The sequence below is a fragment of the Centroberyx affinis genome, unplaced genomic scaffold (assembly GCF_046629955.1).
Source record: "Centroberyx affinis isolate AG114_WGS23_722 - 3 ecotype Tasmania unplaced genomic scaffold, CSIRO-AGI_Caff_v1 ptg002154l_1, whole genome shotgun sequence".
Classification (NCBI taxonomy): domain Eukaryota; kingdom Metazoa; phylum Chordata; class Actinopteri; order Beryciformes; family Berycidae; genus Centroberyx; species Centroberyx affinis.
Genome location: NW_027280470.1, coordinates 71,444 through 92,919, shown reverse-complemented (window position 1 = coordinate 92,919; position 21,476 = coordinate 71,444). Strand labels below are relative to the sequence as shown.

The window sequence follows — 21,476 nt, the reverse complement described above, 5'->3', positions numbered from 1 at the left end:
GTTTCAGAGTCTGTAATAAGTGATAGTCCATGAGCGTGCAGGGTGGCAGGTGACGGCTCCTGTGGACTGAAGAATCGCTCCACCCAAAATAAAAGACTGGACAGGCGCCAGGTGTTAAAATAAGTGTTTAAAGGGTTTAAAAAAAAGAACGAGGGGCCGTGAGAGGGTGGAAGAAAACAAGAAGTTGGCTAGAACGAGGAACACAAAACAAAAAGGTGCTAACAAAACAAAAAAAAAACTGCTGTGAATGAACAAACGTGTCGTGTCGATGAGAAGTTAGTTTAAAAATCGCCCACGAGTGTCCGAAACATAAAGTGCAGGCAGTGTCTGTTCTTCTTTGAAACCGCCATAGCCCCCGCCCATTAAAAGTGTCCAAGAGCAAAGAACCAAAACCAACAAAATAAACAAAAATCAATAATGCTGAATTGTCAACAATCCACAGTAGGAACAGCTGGATTCCAGAGGAGTCTCTTGCTCAAGGCAGGGGGTTGGATTTGGTTGTCAGTTAGTTTAAAAGTCCGGGGAGTGCCGCAGGGTTATGTACCCGGGACCCTCTCATTCTTTGACTCCTCCCCCCCGCTTCCCCCCCCAGTGCCTCTCCTCCTGCTGCTTTCACTCCACCCGGACGAGCAGTCCGTACAGGAGGGTACCGCCCTGCTCCTTGGTGATCCACTCGATCTCTGTGTTGCTGAAGCGTGGATCCAGGGGCTCGCTGGCGCCCAGCGTCTGGGGGCCCACCTTGTAGGAGCCGGGCCGCACGCACACCTGGAAACCCACCTGGGCCTGGTGGCAGCGGTGAGAGCGGGGGTCCCGAAATCTACATGAGGAGAGGAAATTAACAGTAGAGAAGTGTTGTAAATAAACAGTAAGATGTTTCTGGTCTTACTATTTGTCACCTGGTGATCAGCCTGTTATCTTTGTCTCTCTGCTCTGTTACTACCTCACTCTCCTCTCTGTTGAGCTTTTTCTGACCAATCAGAGACGCTACCTCAGAGTTAGTTGTGAGGAGTGGGCATGGTGACAGGTACTTCAAACTACAAAGAGAAGTAAAAAGGTTGTTCCTTTTGTCATTCTTTTGTTTGAAAATGGTGAATCAGTCGTGTGTCGTTTGTACCGCCTGTCAGTGATTTTCAGTGAAGTCGGGCGGATGGAACTGGCAACTAGCCGCCATGTTGGCAAAGCAGGTAGCTGACAACCACTCATCAGGTCCGATTAATGTATCAGCAAGGCAGATGAAAGGAGAGACTTACCAGCCTCATGTATTTCCACTCTGCTTTTGTTTTTTTCCATGTTACTGAAAAGCTTCTGTCAGTTGGTTATGAGAGCTCATCTTCAATACAATAAGTGCGACAAAAGCCAATTCATTGAATCAATACACTAAAAATGTATTCACAATCAATCTGTACTTGTTCTATTTCTCTGTCTTTTTGCTGCTGGATTTTAAGAACTATCAATGTCATCCATTTTTAGTACTATGTTGTAAAAAAAAAAAGTGGTTATTTTCATTTTTGCCTGCTGGGCCAGTGAAAATAGAGAAATCTGACCTACTGACACGAGTTTAACATTGAACCCTACATAACCATGTAAAATAAAAGTGAGTGAAAGGAGAAGCAGAGAGTAATGAGGACTTACTGCACTTTGGGGGCAAACATCTCTAAGCCGGAGTATCTCATGGTGGGGGAGAGCTGCACTCTGGGAACCTCCCTGCCGGGGGCGCTGTTCTCCTCCGGCTCACTGTAGCCGTTTGGCCCCTCCGTCTTCACTGGAGACACGGAGAAGATGGACGACGTCCCTGCAGCAACAGAACGTCACACATTCAGCTGATGCTCTTGTCCTGAGTGACTTACAGGTGAGTGCAACAGTAGAGTGAGCTTTGTTCACAACTAACTAATGAGTGTGAGCGTCAAAGCCACAGCTCAGTCACAAAGGATCGAACAAATATTCCTGTGTCCCTGGAAAGATTTTGTACGTCAGAGAATTAGCTAGGGCTAGGTAACAATATAAGAGCCAAGGAGAAAAGGCAGAAGAGTAGGGCTGCACGATCCTGAAGAAAATGTTAAGCCCGATTACTTGGCTAGACAATTATTAGTCTCGATGGTTTGAGGATTGAAATCATTTCACGGCAGTTTTTGTACCTCATACAAACATCTTGACTATTTTCAACTACAGTGTATGTTCTTAAAGAAATGAAATGTTTCAATATGCCGATTTGCTAGTTTTCTACTTTCTCCTCTAAACTGTGATATTACAATTATACAAATATATATATAATTAATTGCACAGTCCTAATAGAAATGTATTTCTTAAAATCAAGATAGAAGTATTATTTTCAGTTATTTGTAGCCAAATCACTTCTCCTACTCTCCTGCTTCTGTCAAATCAGCTTCAGAAGGCATGTTGCAATATGGGAATTGTCTGTCTCTCACATTGATTGAGGTCTTCAAAAAAACTGTGGGTTAACCAACGTTTTTTGAAAACCATCTTCCTCCAGGTTACGTGTTAATTAACCCACAGTAATCTGCCCAGTGTTGCTGCTGTAAGTCCTACCTGACAGGAGCTGGCTGTGGTCCAGGGTGCGTCGGAGGGCTCCTACACTGGTGCCGTGGTAAGCTATGTGCCACTTCTTCAGTGCATTAGAAACCTCACAGTGGGGCTTGATCCTGCACAGAGAGGGCACATGCAATTATAGATATACATACAAATAAGCATGCTTTACAGTTGTTATTTATAGATAGATGCACAGATCAATGCAGAGATATACAGATAGACAGACATCAGACATTCTAGTGCATAAACAACACCCGGTTACACATGTAGTTCAGTGAAAGCAGGGAGATGCAGTTGTTGCCTCTCACACCCCACATATCCACAGACTCATCAAGCTTGTGACAGATTGATGCCTCACCGCTCTGACATGTGATTGGCCAAGAGGCCGTCCTCTCACCTGAGGGCGAAGCGGCACCATCCGAAGGGCAGGGCGTAGTCGCGGGGCGGCTCTCCTCTCTTGTAGTAGGCCTCGTCGCCCCGCAGCTTGTGGCACGACTCACAGTAGCACAGGTTGTACTTGGCATCCTCGTTGAAATAACCATCTTATGGAGGGATGGTGGTGAAGAAAAGGAGAGATCGCAGAAGAAGATTATGAACACAAGAACATCAGGAACAATGCTGGAGGTTGGAGCAGAGATATGTAAAGACAAAAGAAGAGAGCAAATGATCGTTATCTCACCTGGTAATGTGAGCAGGTCCTTGAAGCGCGAGCACAGTGCCTGGTACTCACAGGTCTTGTTGGGGTTGACCTCTGGAGGGGGCGTCCAGCACACACTCTCTTTGATTCCTGGATGCCACATGTCAACACACAGTGACAAGGTCAAAACTCAAGACTTTCAAGATTTCCAGCGGACAGAGATAAACAGAAACGATAAGGTGTGGAGAGTTGGCTTCTTACCGTCAACCATGTCCGCCTTCTCCATGTCGCCCTGGCAGCGGGCCTCGCCACTCTCCCCGCCCACAGCTGGCACATTGTTCGTCACTATGGTAACCTGCAGTGACGACACAACGTGACGTTAGCATAACATACTGGGTTCCGACCCCTCCCCTCTCTGTTGGTCTTAAACTGGAATTAGACTATTACAAAGCAACTTTGGAGAGTCCAGATGAGATGAAGACTGTGGGGTAACGCAGACATGTAAGTGTTTTAAGGTTATTCTAAAGACACGGAACCCCTACCAACAACCTGACCTTTGACCTCTCTGATAAGAAATGTTCAGATTACATTATTACATAAAGGATAAACAAAATGTAAGACGCAAAAACTCTGGTGTACTAAGATGGAAAGCACTGAAGTGAGGAAATGACATTGCCCATTTCAATTTCCAACTTCTAAGTTATACAGTACATGACCTGTTTATTGTGTGTGTGTGTGTGTGTGTGTGTGTGTGTGTGTGTGTGTGTGTGTGTGTGTGTGTGTGTGTGTGTGTGTGCGCGTGCGGTGCAGACCTGTTCACACTGGCCGTAGAGGTCGATCAGGGGGTAGCAGGGCGAGGGAATGTCCTGCGCCGCCACTCCCTGGTCCATGCCGTTGACGTAGAGGTGGAGACAACTGTTGGCGTCCACCAGCAGACCCAACACCGTCCCCTCCGGACAAGTGTCCAGGTTAGGACCGTAGTTCTCACATATCTGACCGCCAGGAGGAGGGAGGAGGAGGAGGTGAGGAGAGGAGAGGAGAGGAGAGGAGAGGAGAGGAGAGGAGAGGAGAGAGTAAGGCAGAGATAGGAAAACAGAAACGACAGAGAAAAGCATTGGTTAAAGGGGAAGGATAGGAAACAATAGGATAGAGGAAAAGTCGAAGCATAGGAAAGGAGAGATGATGGTGAAAAGGCAATTACATAAAAAAAATGGGAGAAAGAAAGGGAGGAGACAGCAGAGAGCGAGAATAACATTAGAGAAGATCAATCAAGCAGTCGATGAGGCTGGTGTCGGTGAGAAAACACTTGGCTTGTCACGTAAGACAAAATCAATACTTGACTGACAAGTGTGTGTGTTCTTCAATTGATTGCGTTTGTGTGTGTGTGTGTGTGTGTGTGTGTGTACCTTCAGGGAGTTGTGGAAGACGGAGTCCCTCTGCAGCAGCCAGGCGGAGCGTTTCAGACAGCAGGCGGTGGAGGGGAAGTTGAGCCGGTCGGGGGCGTGGCCTATCACCCCTAGCGACAGCGACGACGTCCACGACGGGTTCAGACGGTCGATCTGGAACTGGCAGCCAAAAAAGAGGGTTTGCTGACAGACTGGAACAGCGGCAGCCTGACATACCAGCTTGTCATATTTGGCACAATTTTGTGTATATAAAGCTGATGAAAAAAAACAGTGGGGGCTCCATTTTTATCGCATTTACTCTTTATAGTAAATTCAGTTCTGCCTCGAAAATAAGTAGTAATTGGGAATTTTTAATTATTTCACAGATCATGCTCCTAAATTTCTTTCTTGTGCTCCAAGATTTCTCTGTTTTCCCCAGTCTCAGAGCATTAGGTGATTTCATTAAGAGCTAACAACACATGTCCCACAGTACCTGGAACAGCTGCTGGCGGGCCAGCGGCTGGGCGGTGACCAGCAGGCCCTGGTTGTAGCTGGACACCCGGGCTGCGGTCAGGTTCTGGTTGGACAGCTGGATGTTCTTGCCGTGGTTTTCCAGGAAAGCCATGGCGGTCGGCACCAGTGCACACGGCTCGCTCTCCACCTGGGGGCAGCAAGAGGCGACACAAAGACTGAGACCAACATCTACTGTGAGGCTATCTCACCAGACACATCTAGGGAAAGTGTGGGTGTGGTGAACAATTGTGGATAACGTACGGTCACTGCAAAAACAATTCACCTCCCTTCAGTTATAGTTGCATTAAGGAACAAGCACAATGATAAAACACCATTTAACTAGAAGCACTGGGTAGAACGCAAACTTCTGCCAACGCTGAACAATTCTCCAATTTGCAAAGCTGCAGCCTCCGTAACGGTTTATATTTGTTTATCATTTGTCTTCCAGGTTTGATTTTCAGAAAACATAGCACATGAATGCAACGCTGCCCTTGAACGCAGCATAATAGTTCTGGCTAAAAAACTAAAACTGTCTAATGGTGGAAATACGAGATCCGGATCACCACCAAAATCTAATCAACTGATCCTTGGGCATAGAGCGATCTGTCCACCATATTTCAGCCAAATCCGTTTTTTGACATATCTTGCTAACAGACAGACAGATGGACGGACGACAGACATTTGAGGACTGGGTTTTGGGGGAGGAAACCAGGACAAACTGCTGGTGCTGTCCTACCTCTCTGACGGGGGTGCTGTCCTCCTCCCCCTCGCTGCAGCTGTCTGAGGAGAGGGACGGCGCCTTGATGCTCTCCATGTCCTCCATCACCGAGGAGCTGACGATGGACACTGCTGTCACACGGCCATACAGGTCCAGCACCGCATACACATTCTGCAAGGGACAGGACAGAGTGGTGCTGATTGGCTCTGTGGCTGAGGGTGTGTGTGTGTGTGTGTGTGTGTGTGTGAGTGATTTTTTATGGGTGTGTATATACCTTGGCTACTGCAGTGGCGGCAGGCCCCATGTCCTCTCCGTCAATGAGGATGTGCATGGTGTCGTCACTGCACCTCTTCACACCCACGCGGTTCCCAACCTAGAAACACACCATCAATCATACAGTATGTGTTTATTATTTTATAAATATCGGAATACTGTTCGGGAATGTGATGATGAAGAAAAAGAATCATCAAGCAATAGACTCATTTTCAAGAGTTGGACTAATCAAATAGCATTCATGCATGTAAATTTGTTATGAAATTAAACAGAATTTAGAGGTGCCGAGTTAACTGTGTATCATTTTATATTTTGATATTGGTTGCCACAACTAATAATCACAGATTATTATCAGCAGTACATAAACATGTCATCTCCTTTTAAATGTAGAGTGAAGATTGTGATTAATAACTGTGATGATAATATCGCCACAATAATCAGGATTATTATTATCACTTTAAGGTTGATATCCAGATCTAGTTTTTTTTATTTATTTTTTTTATTAATCGGTGCACTACTACATTTCTCCTCGTGAAATGTTAAAGATGACTCAGATCCACTGTTTGGCTTCACCTGGGAGTACTACTACTGTAATACTACTACTACTACTACTAATCTTTATTTGTATAGCAGTTTTTTCAAAACAGAGTTTGCAACATGCTTTAACAACCAAATAAAACCAAACAACAAACTGCTACACAAGATAAAAGGATAAGAAATATAGGGTAAAAAATAGCAAAAAAAACAACAACAACAGGATAAAAGGGAAAAAAAATCACATATAAGGAAGTCTATAAAAATAAGTTTTAAGATGTGATATAAAGGTTGATATTGAGTCTGTTGGCCTAAGCTCCTCAGGCTGTTCAAAGTCTAAAGGCCTTGATGGCAAAAGCTCAGGCAACTTTAGTCTTAAAGCCTCGGCTTTGGAGCGGATCTGAGGCTCCGCACTGGATCACAGATGGTTTCAAGGTCTGTGATATGGCCTGGAGCCAGAGCTAACAGTGCTTTAGGTGATCAGCAAAATGTTCAAATCAGTTGTAACCTAACAGGTAACCAGTGAAGAGATGCCAGAACTGGAGTGATACGATTTGTTATGAAGTTCTGTTCGGTTCTCCAGCGTCAGGTAGCAGCGTGAGGAAGAGTGTGTCTCACCGTCAGCCGGTCCAGAGAGCAGCCGTAGTTCTGGCGCTGCAGCAGGCCGTTGCGGCGGACCTCAGAGCCACAGAGCAGCCAGGTGACCTTGGTGCGGAGCTGGGGGAGAGACGGGGACAGGCCCGACAGCGGGCAGGACGGCAGATCTGGAGGAGCCAGGGTGGTCAGGCCAACATGCAGCGAGCCGCACCACTGCTCATCCACTTCATCAATCTTAACCTGGACAGAGGGGGGAGAACGCAACTTTGCATTCAATCCAAGTACCAACTAGTAGGGAAAGGCATAAACTGAGTGGCGTTTAATAAAGAAAATCTCCATTCAAAGTGCCATTTTTTAAGCTTTCCCTGGTACGAGTTGAGGAAGGTCTTGTTTGACTGAAAGCTTGCACTTTATTAAATAAAATATGCATATATCTAAGTGTGTGGAAGATTCTTTATCCTGAAGCAGAGACTATAGCCGGGTGAGTGGTGGATATTTAAAACAATCACTTTTAATAAATAAAATAAAATCCATTCAAAGTACCTTTTTTTAAGCTTTGCACTTAAAGTTGAAAGAAACAAATGTTGAAAAAAAAGTTCAATGAGAGATTAAACAGATTTGTCTTCTGAAAGCAAAATTCTTTTTTCCTTCTTTTCACAGCCTTTAGTTTAACAACGATGTTGCATTGGTCATTTCTCAGTTACTGTGCTTCCAGGGGTCTATCGTTATATTTTAGCACAAGTAAAGATATTTAGGAGCTTGATCTGTCAAATTATTTGAAAATATCCATGTTTCTCTGTACCTCGGCTTTCATATTCACTCCTTTTTCAATATTTTAGACAGCAAGAAGTTCATTTTCAGATCATTTACTAGTAAAGCGGCTCTGTGTCCTGGTTTACCTCGAACAGCTCGTCTGTTTTGAGTTCCTTGGTGCTGAACACGATGCCGTGAGCGTAGCCTCCGACTCTGACTGCCTGGCAGCCCTCGCCCAGCAGCACCACGTTCTTACCGTGCTTACTGTGCAGCCGGTGAGCCACGCCCGCTACTACACATACACACACACACACACACACACACATACACACACACACACACACACACACACACACACACACACAGAAGGAAGAGGGAGATAAGCCTTCAAACTCTTCATGGGTGGCATTTTTTTCTTTCCTCCTTGCCTCTTTTTCTTTCTCCCTGCCACTGTTTGTTCTTTGCCTTTAACCTTTCTTACTTTATTTTTAAACATATAAATGCAAAAACTAAACATTTTCCATTTCAGAATTCCATGTTTTTCTAGGATTTGAAGATTTTAAATATAAATCTTCACATCAGTATTTGAAATGACATGGAAGTGTCTACAACTATATAAAATAATTTGTTACAGATACATTTACCACATACTTTTCCTTATTATCTTTTCAAGATCTGAGAAATGATCGAACTTCATTTTCTAAACTTTTCCAGACCAGCATAGGAGCCTGACCATGCTGTGTACCTGGTGAGTGGATGGGGAAGCTCTTCTCTGTGATGTTGCTGGTGCAGAGGCTGTTGTCCAGTGGGCCGGACGAGCTGGTGATGGACACCTGAACACACTGACCATACAGGTCAATCACTGCAAACACCTCTGAGAGACGGAGAGAGGGATGGGGGGGGGGGGGGGGGGGGGGGAGAGAGAGAGAGAGAGACTTTTCAAGACCTGGAAATTATCAAATTCATTTTCCCATACGTTATCCAGACCTGCATGTGTGGGACCTGGCTGTGTGAACTGGTTGTATTCCTCTTTACCTGGAGGCAGACCGGTGCAGGCGACACCCTGGTCCACGCCGTTGATGTAATAGTGGAGGTCGCCGGTGGCCGAGCGCATCATGCCGATCCGCGAAGCGGTGGTCAGGGAGTCCAGGTCACAGCCGTAGTTGTTGCGCATGGTGTTGCCGTCCTGCATGATGGCCGTCCCGCTAGAGGTGAGGCACGAGGGAGAGACGGAAGAGAGAAAGAGGATTTCAATTTAGGTTATAGGCATCTGGCTGAGGTTCGTATACAGAACTTTCATTAACCTCACAGTAGAATAGATCAATAACAGAGGGATTGTTTTAGAGACAGAGGATGGAGGACCTTGCAGGGGGTCACAAGATGATTTAGGGAGTCTTGAGCTGATTTATAAAATGTAAATATACAATTTTTTACTACAAATATCTAAAGTTTTTATTTTTTGCAGCCTCTAGGCTTCCTCCAATAATAACCTGAAAAGTGAAAGTAAGAATATCATTTGGTGTCAAATTTACCACACTACGAGTTTATGGGGTTGTGAATCGAACAGCCAGGTACTTGAGAAAAAGGGAGATAAATACAGTACGTCACAGATTATTGCTTTGTTTGCAGCCTTCATATTCACATGGCTCTTAGCCTTACCTGAGCATCCAAGTGTCGTAGTCGATATCAGTCATGGTGTTCGGGAACTCCAGCTCCTCTGGCCTGATGGCCGTCACTCCTGGACAGAAGGGAAAACATCACAGCTCATTACACATGAAATATACAGTATTTACGTGTAATGATGAAAATGTTGCAGCAGCCTCTAAGTAAGAGTTAAGTTGGAGGGCAGTCTGTGTGTTTGAGTGAGAGAGAGTGAGAGAGAGAGAGCACACAAGCAGTTGGATGGTGGCAAGTAGAATAGAAACTCCTCACCTGCTTCTATTGAGCCCGACCAGCGGTCCACCATCTTCTGAATAACTATTTCAAACAGCTCTCCATCTCGAAGGCACCTAGACCAAGGAGGCAACATGTTGAAATTCTCAGAGTTTGACAAATCACACAGGAGACAACGCTTTGTTCCATTCTGTCACTGCGTGCAAACATGGGTCAAACAGTATCTGCAAGTAATTCTGAGCGTTTGTTTTAATCCGTTTGAGTACCAGATGGGTGGGATTTGTCAACATCATACAAGGAGTGCCAGAAAGTCTCCAAACAAATTCCAATATCTGTAATTCACAACTTACCACACACCATCTGAAATGCCCTGATGTTGTAAATCCAACCCATGTGGAACCTCAAGTCTGCTCAAACAAAGGCTGAGAATTACTTGCAAGTGCTATTTGATCAAAGCAGCCAACCATTACCTGTCTGTATCTGGTGACATCAGTATCACATTATTAATACAAATGACTGTGGTTAAAAATGTGCCTTTAATGCATCATACATATTCAGTTTAGTACTACAGATGCCACTGGACATACTCTGTATTTGGCTATAATTTGGGTGTTATCACTAAAACCATGAAATACCTTGCACTCAGTCAAGTCAAGCCAATTCCCAAGCGAAACACTCAAACCTCTACAGACATTATGATGACTGGACTAATTTAGTGTCATTTCGTTGCTCTCATCACCTGTTGGAAATGACGATAGCATCATTGAACTCGCTGCGGCAGTTCTGGCGCAGGGCGGTGCGCCCCCCGTTGGTGATGACGGCGTTGGTGCCGTGTAGCTGGTGGAAACGCAGGTCGTTGGCCGTGTTGGCCCCGGCAACAGAGCAGGGGCTGCCGGGGGACATGGCCGTGGGACCCTCCGAACTGTCCTCCGGGAGAGGGGGGAGGTCCGCTGAAGGGTGGAGGAAGCGAAAAAAAATAAAATAAAGTTTCCTTCCTTAGATCTTTTGTTTCTCTCATACTTTTCGTAAAACTCAAAGAGGAAACCAAATCTCAAAATTCCATTCTAAAGTAGAGTCTCATTTACATAGCTACAACTCCAACTGTTGTCTAGAGCCCAGCATTGTCACTGTCTGTTTTCTCTCACCCATGTCGTCCATGATGGTGGCCTGAGCGGCCTGGCCGTAGAGGTCCACCACGGCGTAGACGCTGGGCGGGACGTTCCAGGCGGCCGGGCCCTGGGCCACCCCGTTGACGAAGAAGTGGAGGCTGCCGTCCTCCTTCCGCACCACACCTACTGTGTCACCCGCCTGGAGGAGGGAGGAGGGAGAGACAGAGAAGAAAAGGGTAAGAAAAACTGTACAACAAAGGAGAGAGTCAGACTCAACCAACAAGCGTAAGGTAGGAGGACGGAGGACAGGGGGTGATGGGTAAAAAGATGAAGATGGTGTGGTGGAGAGAGACAGGTAGTGATTGACAGCTGGGAAATAAAGGACAAATAAAAGACTAATATCTCCCACTCACTTTGAGCCGGTCCAGGTTGTGACCGTACTCGTCCAGTATCGTTGTTCCGTTGTGCATCACGCCGTTCCCCGTCATCATCCATGTCCCTGGAAAACACATGCAAAAAATATATTTTTTTGTATTCATTCACTCCGGGACTGTGTACAACAATACATACAGAGTTAGCTGTAAGCTCATTTTCATCTGTGGTCCTTGGGCCACACACCACAAAAAAGTAGATAGAAGAGACAAAAGAAAGAAAAAGCATTAAAAATGTATCAATTCTTTGTCTTTTTTCCTAAAATATAAAAAGCAGGATTGAAACAAGCTGTACATGTATTGCAAAACTGTCAACATGGAACTTTAAAAACCAGGAATACCTAATCGTCACATGATTTGTGTATGTTTTGCATAAGCCATTTCTAATCAATCAATACTGCAAAGAATATCCACCTTAACAAGCCATTTGATCTAGTATTGAGTCATAAAATCTTCTTACAAGTGGAAAAAATCTTCCAATACAAATCAATTACCTCCAGGCAAGTAACATTATCTTGATATTAGTGATCTGCCTTATTTCAAGATATTGTTGCTTGTTTCCTGAATCAAGTGAAACTTCACTGGAAATAAAGGAAATTATTTCACCCCATTGGCAGATTGTTTTTTTTAAGACTGAATATGAGACTAAATGACATTTGCACTGTGCCTCTTCCCAAATACAATGCATCCAATGGAGTGAATCAGAACTGAATTGACCTGACTAATGTCCGTTTCCTTTTTACCTGAGCGCAGGTTGGTCATGGTGGAGGGCAGCTGCAGGTAGGCGGGGTTGTGTGTCGTCACACCGATCTCGATGGAGCCCGCCCACTTGTCCACCATCTTGTCGATGCGGACCTGGAAGACCTCGTTGGAGCGCAGCGGCCGGCTGCTCAGCACCACGCCGTGGTTGAAGTCATCCGTCGCACTGCAGAAGTGAAAAAGATGTCATCATTAACTTCTGGATAAACATCATTACAATGTAGTGTGTTCCCACACATTTTCCTTTTCAAAAACTTTTTCCACACCATTTCTTGACTGGATTTGAAGATTTAGGTCAGTGTTCAATATGACGCATGCTTATACTACTACTATATCACTAAAGCTAAGCAATATTTTTCACTGCTTTTTGACACAAATATCACAATGTGTGAAATGACAGTAGGCCTACAACTACATGGAATTTCAAGTAATATGTATTTTGGGACTGATCAGCAGTTTCCCCCCCCATACTTTTCTCTGCATTTTCCAAACTTTTTGAGACACAATCAAAACCATGTATTCCAAGTATACCAAATATTCCATACTTTTCCAAACATGCATAGGAACCTTGCATATAAAATCGGGCTTTCACACCAGGCCAGAAATCAAGCACACATCGTATTTTGAGCCCTCTGTCAGAGTCATGTGCCCAGTTCAACAAAAACGGGCGATACCCATGTGCAAACCCCAACGACATACCCGCTGACCCGTCCCCTTATCTTGAAACATCCAGTTTAACAGCACAATGAATAGTTAGAAGACATCCTATGTATTGGTAAATAAGCAGGCCTTACAGGAAATATCTCGAAAAAAGCCCTTGCTCTTTGATTCTAAGGGACTGACACCAAAACCTGACATTTACTGTTGACGTTGTAGATCGCTGAAAATGTATCTGCTATCAAACTCAATTGTAGCTGTGCTGAAAATATCTCCACATGATGTCACGTTCTTTAGGTTTGGCCAGCTATCTGCAGGAATAAGAAAAATACACCAAACAAAATGGGCCCAGATGTGCAAGGTACATCGTGTACCTTGCAAACACCAAAGTGTTGAACAAGCCTGCACACAATGAGTTTGGATATATTGCTAGAGCTGGACTCACTGTGGCCGCAGCGCCGTCCTGCCGTCACTGATGATGGCGGCCTTCTGGCCACAGTTGGGGTGGAAGAGCAGGCGGTCGGGCCCTTCGGGGTCCAGGGTAAGGGAGAGGGCGGGCCGGGGCCGGCCCACGTCCGGCGACAAGGCCCTCATGATGGCGTTGTTGCGCCTGAGGCGGTCGCTGTGGTTGTGGTTGTGGACAATGGTGACTTTGACGGCCATGCCGTACAGGTCGACCACACCGTAAACCACGCCGGGGGTCTGAGCTGCCGCTACACCTGGAGGAGACACTGAGAGGTCAGGGCTGGACACTGATTAGAGCCGTGCTTTTATCACTCTCACCATAACACACAATGTGTCGGTTTCCCATTTATAAATCTCATTATCAGTCTCATTACTGTATTCAAACGTATTCTTGCTGTGTATGGAAGTAACAGATAACAGTGTCCTTCATATGAAGTATTAATAGACACAGACCATCATTAACGCTGCTACCAGTCTCTCTTTATTGCTGTTGTTGTTGAATTACAAAGTTATTAATCCTTACTGTTTTACAACATGTTGACAGCACTGTCAAATATATAAAAGACTACATCTAACATCATGAAAGGATAACAAAAATACAGAACAGATTTTGAAATTTGGTTCACTAACGATCTAAATAAACATATACGCAGGGAGTGACAGTATCCCATGTAGCCCTGTCTTTCTGTGTGCATCTACTAGGTGATGCTGATCTGATCTGTGCTGATGGGTTTGGTGTTCCTTCCTTAATCGCCCCTTCATAACCATCCATCACTCCGCCCACCATGCCCCGTCCAGCCTGCCCTCCCCCAGCAGTGGGCCTCCGTTCCACTGATGAATGGTGCAGACGTGTCACTCTCACCTTGGTCGATGCCATTGATGTAGAAGTGGAGCGCTCCGCTGGCCTTGCGCATCAACCCTATGTGATCTCCCTCCTGAAGACAGAGGGATGAGAGGGGAAGAGTAGAGAGAGGAGAGACCATAATGAGGGATTTACTGGCAATCCACATGGCTAAAGGAGGCTTGTATATGAAGAGGGGATCTGTGTGTGTCGTCACGGACCTGCAGTTCGTCCAGGCTGAATTCACAGTATTCCCTGCGGGTCCCTTTCCCATTCGTCAGGATCCCACAGCCACTCATCATGATTGTACCTGGCAAATCAAACCAGAATAACTTCATCAAACAGTATAAATACACACATACAAATGCATGAAAAAGTGGTGCTGAAAGGCATCATGTAACGGTCTTTGGGTAAGGGAATTACACCCAGTGCAATAGGCAACCCTTGGTCTTTTAAATACACTGCATCTAGTGTCTTTGTGTGTGTGTGTGTGTGTGTGTGTGTGTGTGTGTGTGTGTGTGTGTGTGTGTGTGTGTGTGTGTGTGTGTGTGTGTGTGTGTGTGTGTGTGTGTTACCTGAGCGCAGATTGGTCATAGTAGCAGGATAGTCCAGGTTGTTGGGGTTGTGTGTGGTCACACCAATCTCTATAGAGCCGGACCACTTGTCCACCAGCTTATCGATGCGGATCTGAAAACATGGCAGAAATGCATTTCTTCTATTTTGGTACTGACGAGCTTTAATTATTCATGTTAGGCTTCCATTCCAGTCCGACCAAAACACAGACATTTTCTATGTGCAGCCTCAAGCCCAGAGAGATGAATATTAATTAACCTCCAGGCTTCACGTTGTACCATATGGAGAGTAGGGGATTAACTCAATATCTGATAAGGAAAAACACGTGCTGTACTGTACTTGACCCTTTCTTTCCAGCACACATTAAGCTGCCGTAAGAACTCCTGACAGCTGGTGTTCATTTATAACATTTGTTGCTGTGCTGCTGATCAAACTAATCATGGTTCCCTTAACGAACCACAGTGACAGTTATCACACAATAGCTGTCACTACAGTATTCACGTACGAACAAGCGTCCCGGTAAGTGTCGTGTGATTGGCCGCACCTCGAACATCTCGTTGTGTCGGAGCGGCCGGTTGGTCATGACCACGCCGTTGTTGAACTCGTCCAGCGGCCTCCTCCGCTCCGCCGTCTTGTTGTTGTTGCTCAGCTTGATCAGTGTGCCGCACTTCTCATGGAACAGCAGCGCGTCATTGGTGGTCATGCCACCCATCACAGGCCCGAGTCCCGCCCCTCCGTTACCAGCAGGGCTGTTATTGGTGCTTCCTCCACTACCACCTCCTCCTCCTCCTCCTCCTCCTGACCCTCCTCCGCTGTCGCTGTTGACCGCGCCCCCTCCGCTGCTGCTCCCTCTATCATTTCTAGAAGAGGAGTCTGACCCTGAGGCTCCTCCTCCTCCTCCTCCACCAACCTCCCCCCCTCCGCCCTCATCCTCGGAGCGATAGAGTGACACTATTGCATTGTTGAACACATCGAAGAGCTGGTGCTCTGTTAGAACTGACGAGAGAGAGAGAGATGAGAAGGTTGTCAATACTGGTCGTGTTGCACAGCGTCCATCAATAGCTGTGTGGTGGATTCTCTTACCGGTGTCGGGCTCCAGGTTGTTGGGGAACTTGTCTGGTCTGCTGTGACTGCAGGTGAGCTCAGGCACTGACAGAGAGGAGTGGAAGGGGATACAGTGAGAGAAAATAACTTAAAAACCATACATTAAATAAAAGAAATCTTTGATAGAACCCCTCCCTACCTTCATCACCGTTCATCGTTCCATTCATTGCTGCCACATTCACCAGTGCCGTCATCCCCGCCTCCTCCCGAACCCCGCACACCACCACCTCCTCTTCCTCCTCCTCGTCTTCCTCATCCTCCCTCTCTGCCTCCCGCTCTGTCGTCTCTCTCTCTCTCTCGGCGGACGGCGGCGGCGGCTCACAGCTCACCACCGTCACCTGGGTGCACTTGCCGTACAGGTCCACCACGGCCCAAAGCCGGGGCGGCAAGCCGCTGGCGGCCGCGCCGCAGTCCTGCCCGTTCACCCAGAGGTGCAGCTCCCCACGGGCGCTGCGCTGGATGCCCACTCGGTCGCCCTCGGCCAGCTGGTCCAGGTCGCGGCCGTACTCCTCCAGGACCGAGCGCCCGTCGCGTAGCACCGAGCAGCCCGACACGATCCAGGAGCCGCCCTTAAGGCCTGTGGCGCTGCTGGGGAAGTCCAGCGCAGCAGGGTCCAGCGCCGTCACGCCGATCTCAATGGAGCCGCTCCACGAGTTCACCTGGGGGGGAGGGAGGGGGCGGTTACTGGATAAGGATTTTTGAATCAGCGTTTCAAATTTGTGCTCGTCTAAGAAACCCAACTGTGAGTCTCCAATCAGTGCCTTTCTAATGTACATTTTCCATCTAGCATTAGCAGGCTTGATCCACATCAAGGTCAGTAGGTCAGGTTCAGGGAGTAGAAGAAACAGAGCTTCTGTGTGTAAAATAGCTTGTGATACGTAGGCTAAGGTTTCTTGGATTACTAATTACTAATTAAGGCTGTATTCTGCTTTTTTTTCAAACTTCCAGCACCAGTTTTACTTTAAAGTCAATGGGGAGCAGCCGCAAGGTGGACGGAAAGTGGTCACTTTGGAAAAAGTGCTGGGCCGGGCTTCTTTTTGGGCAGTGCAGAGCACCTTCAGAAGTTGAGAAAAATTAAACTGTTTTGAGTGCACGACATTGACCATGTGTTTTTATGAGCTGACCAATCACAGCAAAGAAGAGGTGGGGTCACAGTATATAGGCAACTGTTTACTGCAACAACCAGAATGAGAGTGAAGAAAGCACTGGTAGAAAGTCAGTATGGGAGCACACTGGGTGTGTTGTGGGAGTTTCTGGTAAATGTTTGAGAGTTGGACACAAGTACTGTCTGACTTTTTTTTTTAAGTCAGAACAAAATGTGGTCCAGGCAGCACTTTTCCTAAGAAAAAGCAAAATGGTGTGTAACTTATTAGAATTTTAGCAATAAACAACTGACAGAAAGCACTTGATATTAGACAACACAAGTACATCAGCAATGGTTGCATTTTTAGCAGTATGCTAAATTATCATTTGAAAATCCTCAAAGTAGCATGTTTAATTATATCCACAGGGTCAAGTGACTTCATTACTCCTTATCCAATTGAGCAGAGGAAATCCTAATTCTACAGCTGCTCAAGTGGGAAGGATGGCAGGTTAATAGACGAGTGGACGCTAGTTGAGTGGTTACCGTTTAACACACCCACAAGGAAGCACCAATGTAATCACAACTGGGATTTGAATCTAATGCTAGGATACTCATTTCTCCTTCATTATGTCTCCTCTCTACTGTAAACAGTCTGAAAAAATAACAGGAAAAGCTACAGGAGGGTGAACTACCAACACAGGTGCTTGTGTCGTGTAACTGGAAACACACAGAGAACATTTAAGCAAGGAAGCATCACCATCATCCAGCCTATCGCTTTGGGTACAAATCCACCGCAAGTCTCAAGGCCTGGCAACAACAAAGATCTTGTGATTTTGATTGCCACACAAATACTTCACTGCAAAACTCCTTGTGTCTCTGCGTGACATTGGGCTGATATCACATAGCATGCGGCCTAAAATATCTATTTCTTCTCAGAAACACAAAACTCAACAGAGGGTTACAATAATGTGATACTTTATTGATCTCTGTGGGCAAATTCATTTCTTTTTTTTTGTTTTCTCCCCTCCACATAGATGGCAGAGTGCAGACTCAGCGACAGAGCAGCAGGGACTGCTGGAGCTGGTAGGTGATTCAGAGTCTTGCTCAAGGACACTTCAGCCGGGCGGATGCTGACACTGGAGCTTGAACCCGGTCCTCCAATATGCCCCCCGCCCTGCTTCCCACAGACTCTGTCACCAATCCAACAAAAACCTATGTGGATTGTTCCTTAACAAACGAGGATTAAGTAAAAACTATGCTAACGCTCCCAACAATCTTAAACCACTCTCTGCTACCCTCTCCCTGCTTGACCAATTAGATGCATTTTCACTCTCTGCTCATCTCCACCTCCCCGCTTATCTGCCATGTCAAAAAGAGCAAAACATTGAACTTTGTCGAGCCTTGATCACCATCTATATCTCGTCCCTCATCTCTTAACGGCAGGGCGGCCTAGTGCTGAGACCGCCCCTAGAGAGGCAAGCAAAAGAGAATTTCCTTACGGAGATCAATAAAGTATCAGGTTATAATTTTTTAATATGATCCTATTCCCCTCCTCTCCTCTGGTGTGTTCCTCTGCTCTGTGGCAGGTGCTATGTAAGGCAGTGTGCTACAACAGCCGGGTATCTGGGTTAACAGATTTAATAGTAACTCAGCCTGACCGGGACACTGTGTGGAGGAGACAGATATCTCCTTCCCTCGCTCATCCACTTATGTAACAGCAGCCTGATGTGTGGGTGTCTGCCTCTCAGCCTCTCTCTCTCTCTCTCTCTCCAAAAGTCCAATAACTGCAGGCTAAACTCATATAAAAGCATACAGCTATGCCCAGTAGGACTACTGGACAGCTTTTAAAAGAAACAAAAATAGACTGCATGATGTTTAGATTCAAATGCAGTGTCTCCCGCACAAAAGTTGAGATTCATGGCTGAGACTAGGCAGGAAGTTCTTCTCAACTCACAGACTACACACAGACAAAATACAACAATTGAACCTTGTTGCTGCAGCCCCTCAGGAAGGGGGTGGAACAAAATGTTCACAATGGTGAAACAGATTGAGAGCCAAATCTTAATAAATTGAATAAATACACATACTGGCATGCTCTGTGCTAACAAACTGGCATACCAAATTAATTTAAATCAACATTTTTAACCATTACGCACAGTAAGTGAAATATGTTTTTTCACAATGTTGGATTTTTCACTCAAACAAATTACTCCAGTCCAACACCAAACTTAAGACAAAGTCCTATTCCAGGCAAACTGTTCCTCCAACAAAGCACTTCATTCGCTTGCTCTCATCAATAACAACAGTCGTTTTCCAGCTTCCTCCAAAGCGCAATGGATGTCAATACACAGAACGGGCAGCCATGCCAAGCGGGCTGCTCTATGATGGAAAGGTATTGATTTCAGGCAGGGAATGCATGTGATGACACGGAGTATGAGGCACTTTGTGAGAGGCTTTATCAGGCTGGGAGTGCCATAAGGGATGGATAGTTATGTACAGTATAGTATATAGATGTGGGCCCATGTTTTGAAGCACAAGCAGCGAGGTCTCCAGTAGATTTTGTGGATGACCTAGCGAGGTGTCAGGGCCAGGCGCAGTGCGCTATGTGAATGCTGTCATTTACAGTGTGTGGCTCAGCTGGCATTGGCACCAACATGGTAGGTCAGAGTGAAGCAGTGCCTTCTCTGCCAGTGGACCACAGGCTCCAGAGTTGTCATGTTGTTGACAAACCCAGCAGGCTGGCAGACTGCAGAGGCAGAAGTCATTACAGCAGACTAGCTCTCAGACGTTATAACAAGATAACAGGCAAACGTAAACACTGTGCACTGGCTTGATATGGATAAAGACTCGGCCTATGTCACATGAGTGCATGACACAAGCAGATGGCTAGGTCAATAATGAACCTATTAAGTTAAAGTGATATGACAGCAAGTGCCACAACAATGACACTGGTATAGTGTATGCTTAGGTACCTTAATGGCTACCTACTCTGGTAGGTCTATGCATTAATATGTGATTTTCTATCCCTATGATGTTTAATTAGTTGGAGTTACCTTATATTTAGAGGTCAAACTCCTCATGCATTACACTTGGAGGACTGCTTCATCAGTGCTTGTAAGGTCAAGTTATGCTTTGGGCTTGGATCAAGATGTATGTGGATATTTAAGGAGACGTCCTGTGCTCTGGCAAGGGGTCAAGCTCAGGTGCTGTGTTGTTATCATCGATGACATTGTAATAGAAAGCAATAGCAAACTGTAGGCATTCGTGTTGGGATAGAAGACAGCTAACCAAGTGCTAATCTCACACACAGTCTCTTCGGTGCTTAGCAGACTGAATATTGATCACTTTTGTCTTTAATGCTAGTCAATGATAACGAGACCGCAGATTTGTGATCAACTTGGCTTGTGCACTGCAGTTGTAGCCATCAGGACAGACTGGCAGAGAGGCTGAGAGGCACCGACGCGCTCATCCAACACAAAATAGCAGCAAGATGTTACCTTAGGTTAACTACCTTAAAGTCTTGCAAGCTCAATAAGCGACAGCCGGTCCTCCTCCAAAGCACCTTCCAGGATAGCTAACAGTTAAGTGGCTAGCCAGCTGACAGCAGGTGTTGTACAGCTTGCTGCTATTACTGCTACTGCTAGCCGCGAGTTAGCAGGGTTAGCTACCAAGGCAACACAGACAGGCAACGTTAGCTAGGAGGGCTGACTGAGTTCAGTGATCAGTTGAAATAGCACAAAGTGCTGTGTTAACCCCTCTCCCCCTGTGCAACCTGGGCCAGCGTCTGCAAATCGTGCTCAGCCTAATCAATCACGACATCATTGGTAAGTTAACCCTGGTCGCTGTCAAGCCGTGCAACGCCCTGGCAACGGGAAGCCCCACACTGCGGACAACAAGACCCCGTCCCACTGGCACTGCTCTCGCATTCCTGCTGGTCTGTGCCCGCTCCACAGTGACAGGCCTGTTTACCTTCTTGTCAATACGAACGGTGAAGACATCCCGGTCCCTCAGCGGCTCCCTGCTCAAAACCAGGCCGTGGTTAAATTCCTGGACGGGTTGGTTGCGCTGAGCGGTTCGGTTCGAGTTCGACAGGCCGATCAGCTTTCCGCTGCGCGGATGCAGCTCAGCCGCCATCTTCACTGGGCGGCGAGTTTTACGACACTTGGCTTTGCGACAGTAGGGCAATTCAACGCTTTCTGCATTCAGAGCTAAACCGCGCCCATTTGTACGATAACGGCAGAAGGTCAGAGAGAGAAAACACAGCTTTCTGGCAGTGTGGCAGTTTGCTTGGCCATTAAAATGCAGCAGGTCATTTTCCTTTTACGGATAGATTTTTGTTTTGACAGTAACCTACAAGTTTTGCGGCACATTATCTGGCATGTATTGGATTTTGGATTTGTGCTTTGCACATACCGTAGACTGTAATGCATGCACCTACCACTGTCTTTATTCATCCACTAGAGGGCGCAAAATCAGTGTCTTTAATCTCTACAAATACCTTGCACACACACCTTTCTCTCTCTCTCTCTCTCTCTCTCTCTCTCTCTCTCTCTCTCTCTCTCTCTCTCTCTCTCACTCACAGACACACATACACATTCCACCT

At 46.1% G+C, this 21,476-nt stretch overlaps 1 protein-coding gene across 1 annotated transcript; it reads right to left on the bottom strand.

The window, feature by feature from the left end:
* Window positions 1–612: 612 nt before the first annotated feature.
* On the bottom strand, window positions 613–21,007 carry neurl4 (neuralized E3 ubiquitin protein ligase 4). The gene is made up of 29 exons (XM_071532023.1): window positions 20,843–21,007; window positions 15,929–16,448; window positions 15,769–15,834; window positions 15,230–15,681; window positions 14,688–14,799; window positions 14,334–14,422; window positions 14,134–14,206; window positions 13,252–13,525; window positions 12,134–12,315; window positions 11,373–11,458; window positions 10,996–11,158; window positions 10,590–10,800; window positions 9,890–9,966; window positions 9,617–9,695; window positions 8,993–9,162; window positions 8,703–8,831; window positions 8,104–8,249; window positions 7,226–7,444; window positions 6,075–6,173; window positions 5,819–5,971; window positions 5,063–5,230; window positions 4,591–4,749; window positions 3,997–4,176; window positions 3,446–3,539; window positions 3,227–3,334; window positions 2,945–3,089; window positions 2,548–2,660; window positions 1,633–1,792; window positions 613–817 (listed from the first exon to the last, which is right to left on the bottom strand). Exons 1-29 carry the CDS (start codon window positions 21,005–21,007, stop codon window positions 613–615), a joined length of 4,797 nt encoding a protein of 1,598 aa, XP_071388124.1.
* Window positions 21,008–21,476: the final 469 nt, after the last annotated feature.

Bases quoted from the DNA above. Each gene is read 5' to 3' on its own strand.
- neurl4 (XM_071532023.1), bottom strand. From the start codon at position 21,007: ATGGCGGCTGAGCTGCATCCGCGCAGCGGAAAGCTGATCGGCCTGTCG. The intron at 14,423-14,687 runs GTAACACACACA...TTGATTTGCCAG, and splicing joins TATGACCAATCTGCGCTCAG to GTACAATCATGATGAGTGGC. The intron at 9,967-10,589 runs GTGATGAGAGCA...TCCTTGGTCTAG, and splicing joins GCTATCGTCATTTCCAACAG to GTGCCTTCGAGATGGAGAGC.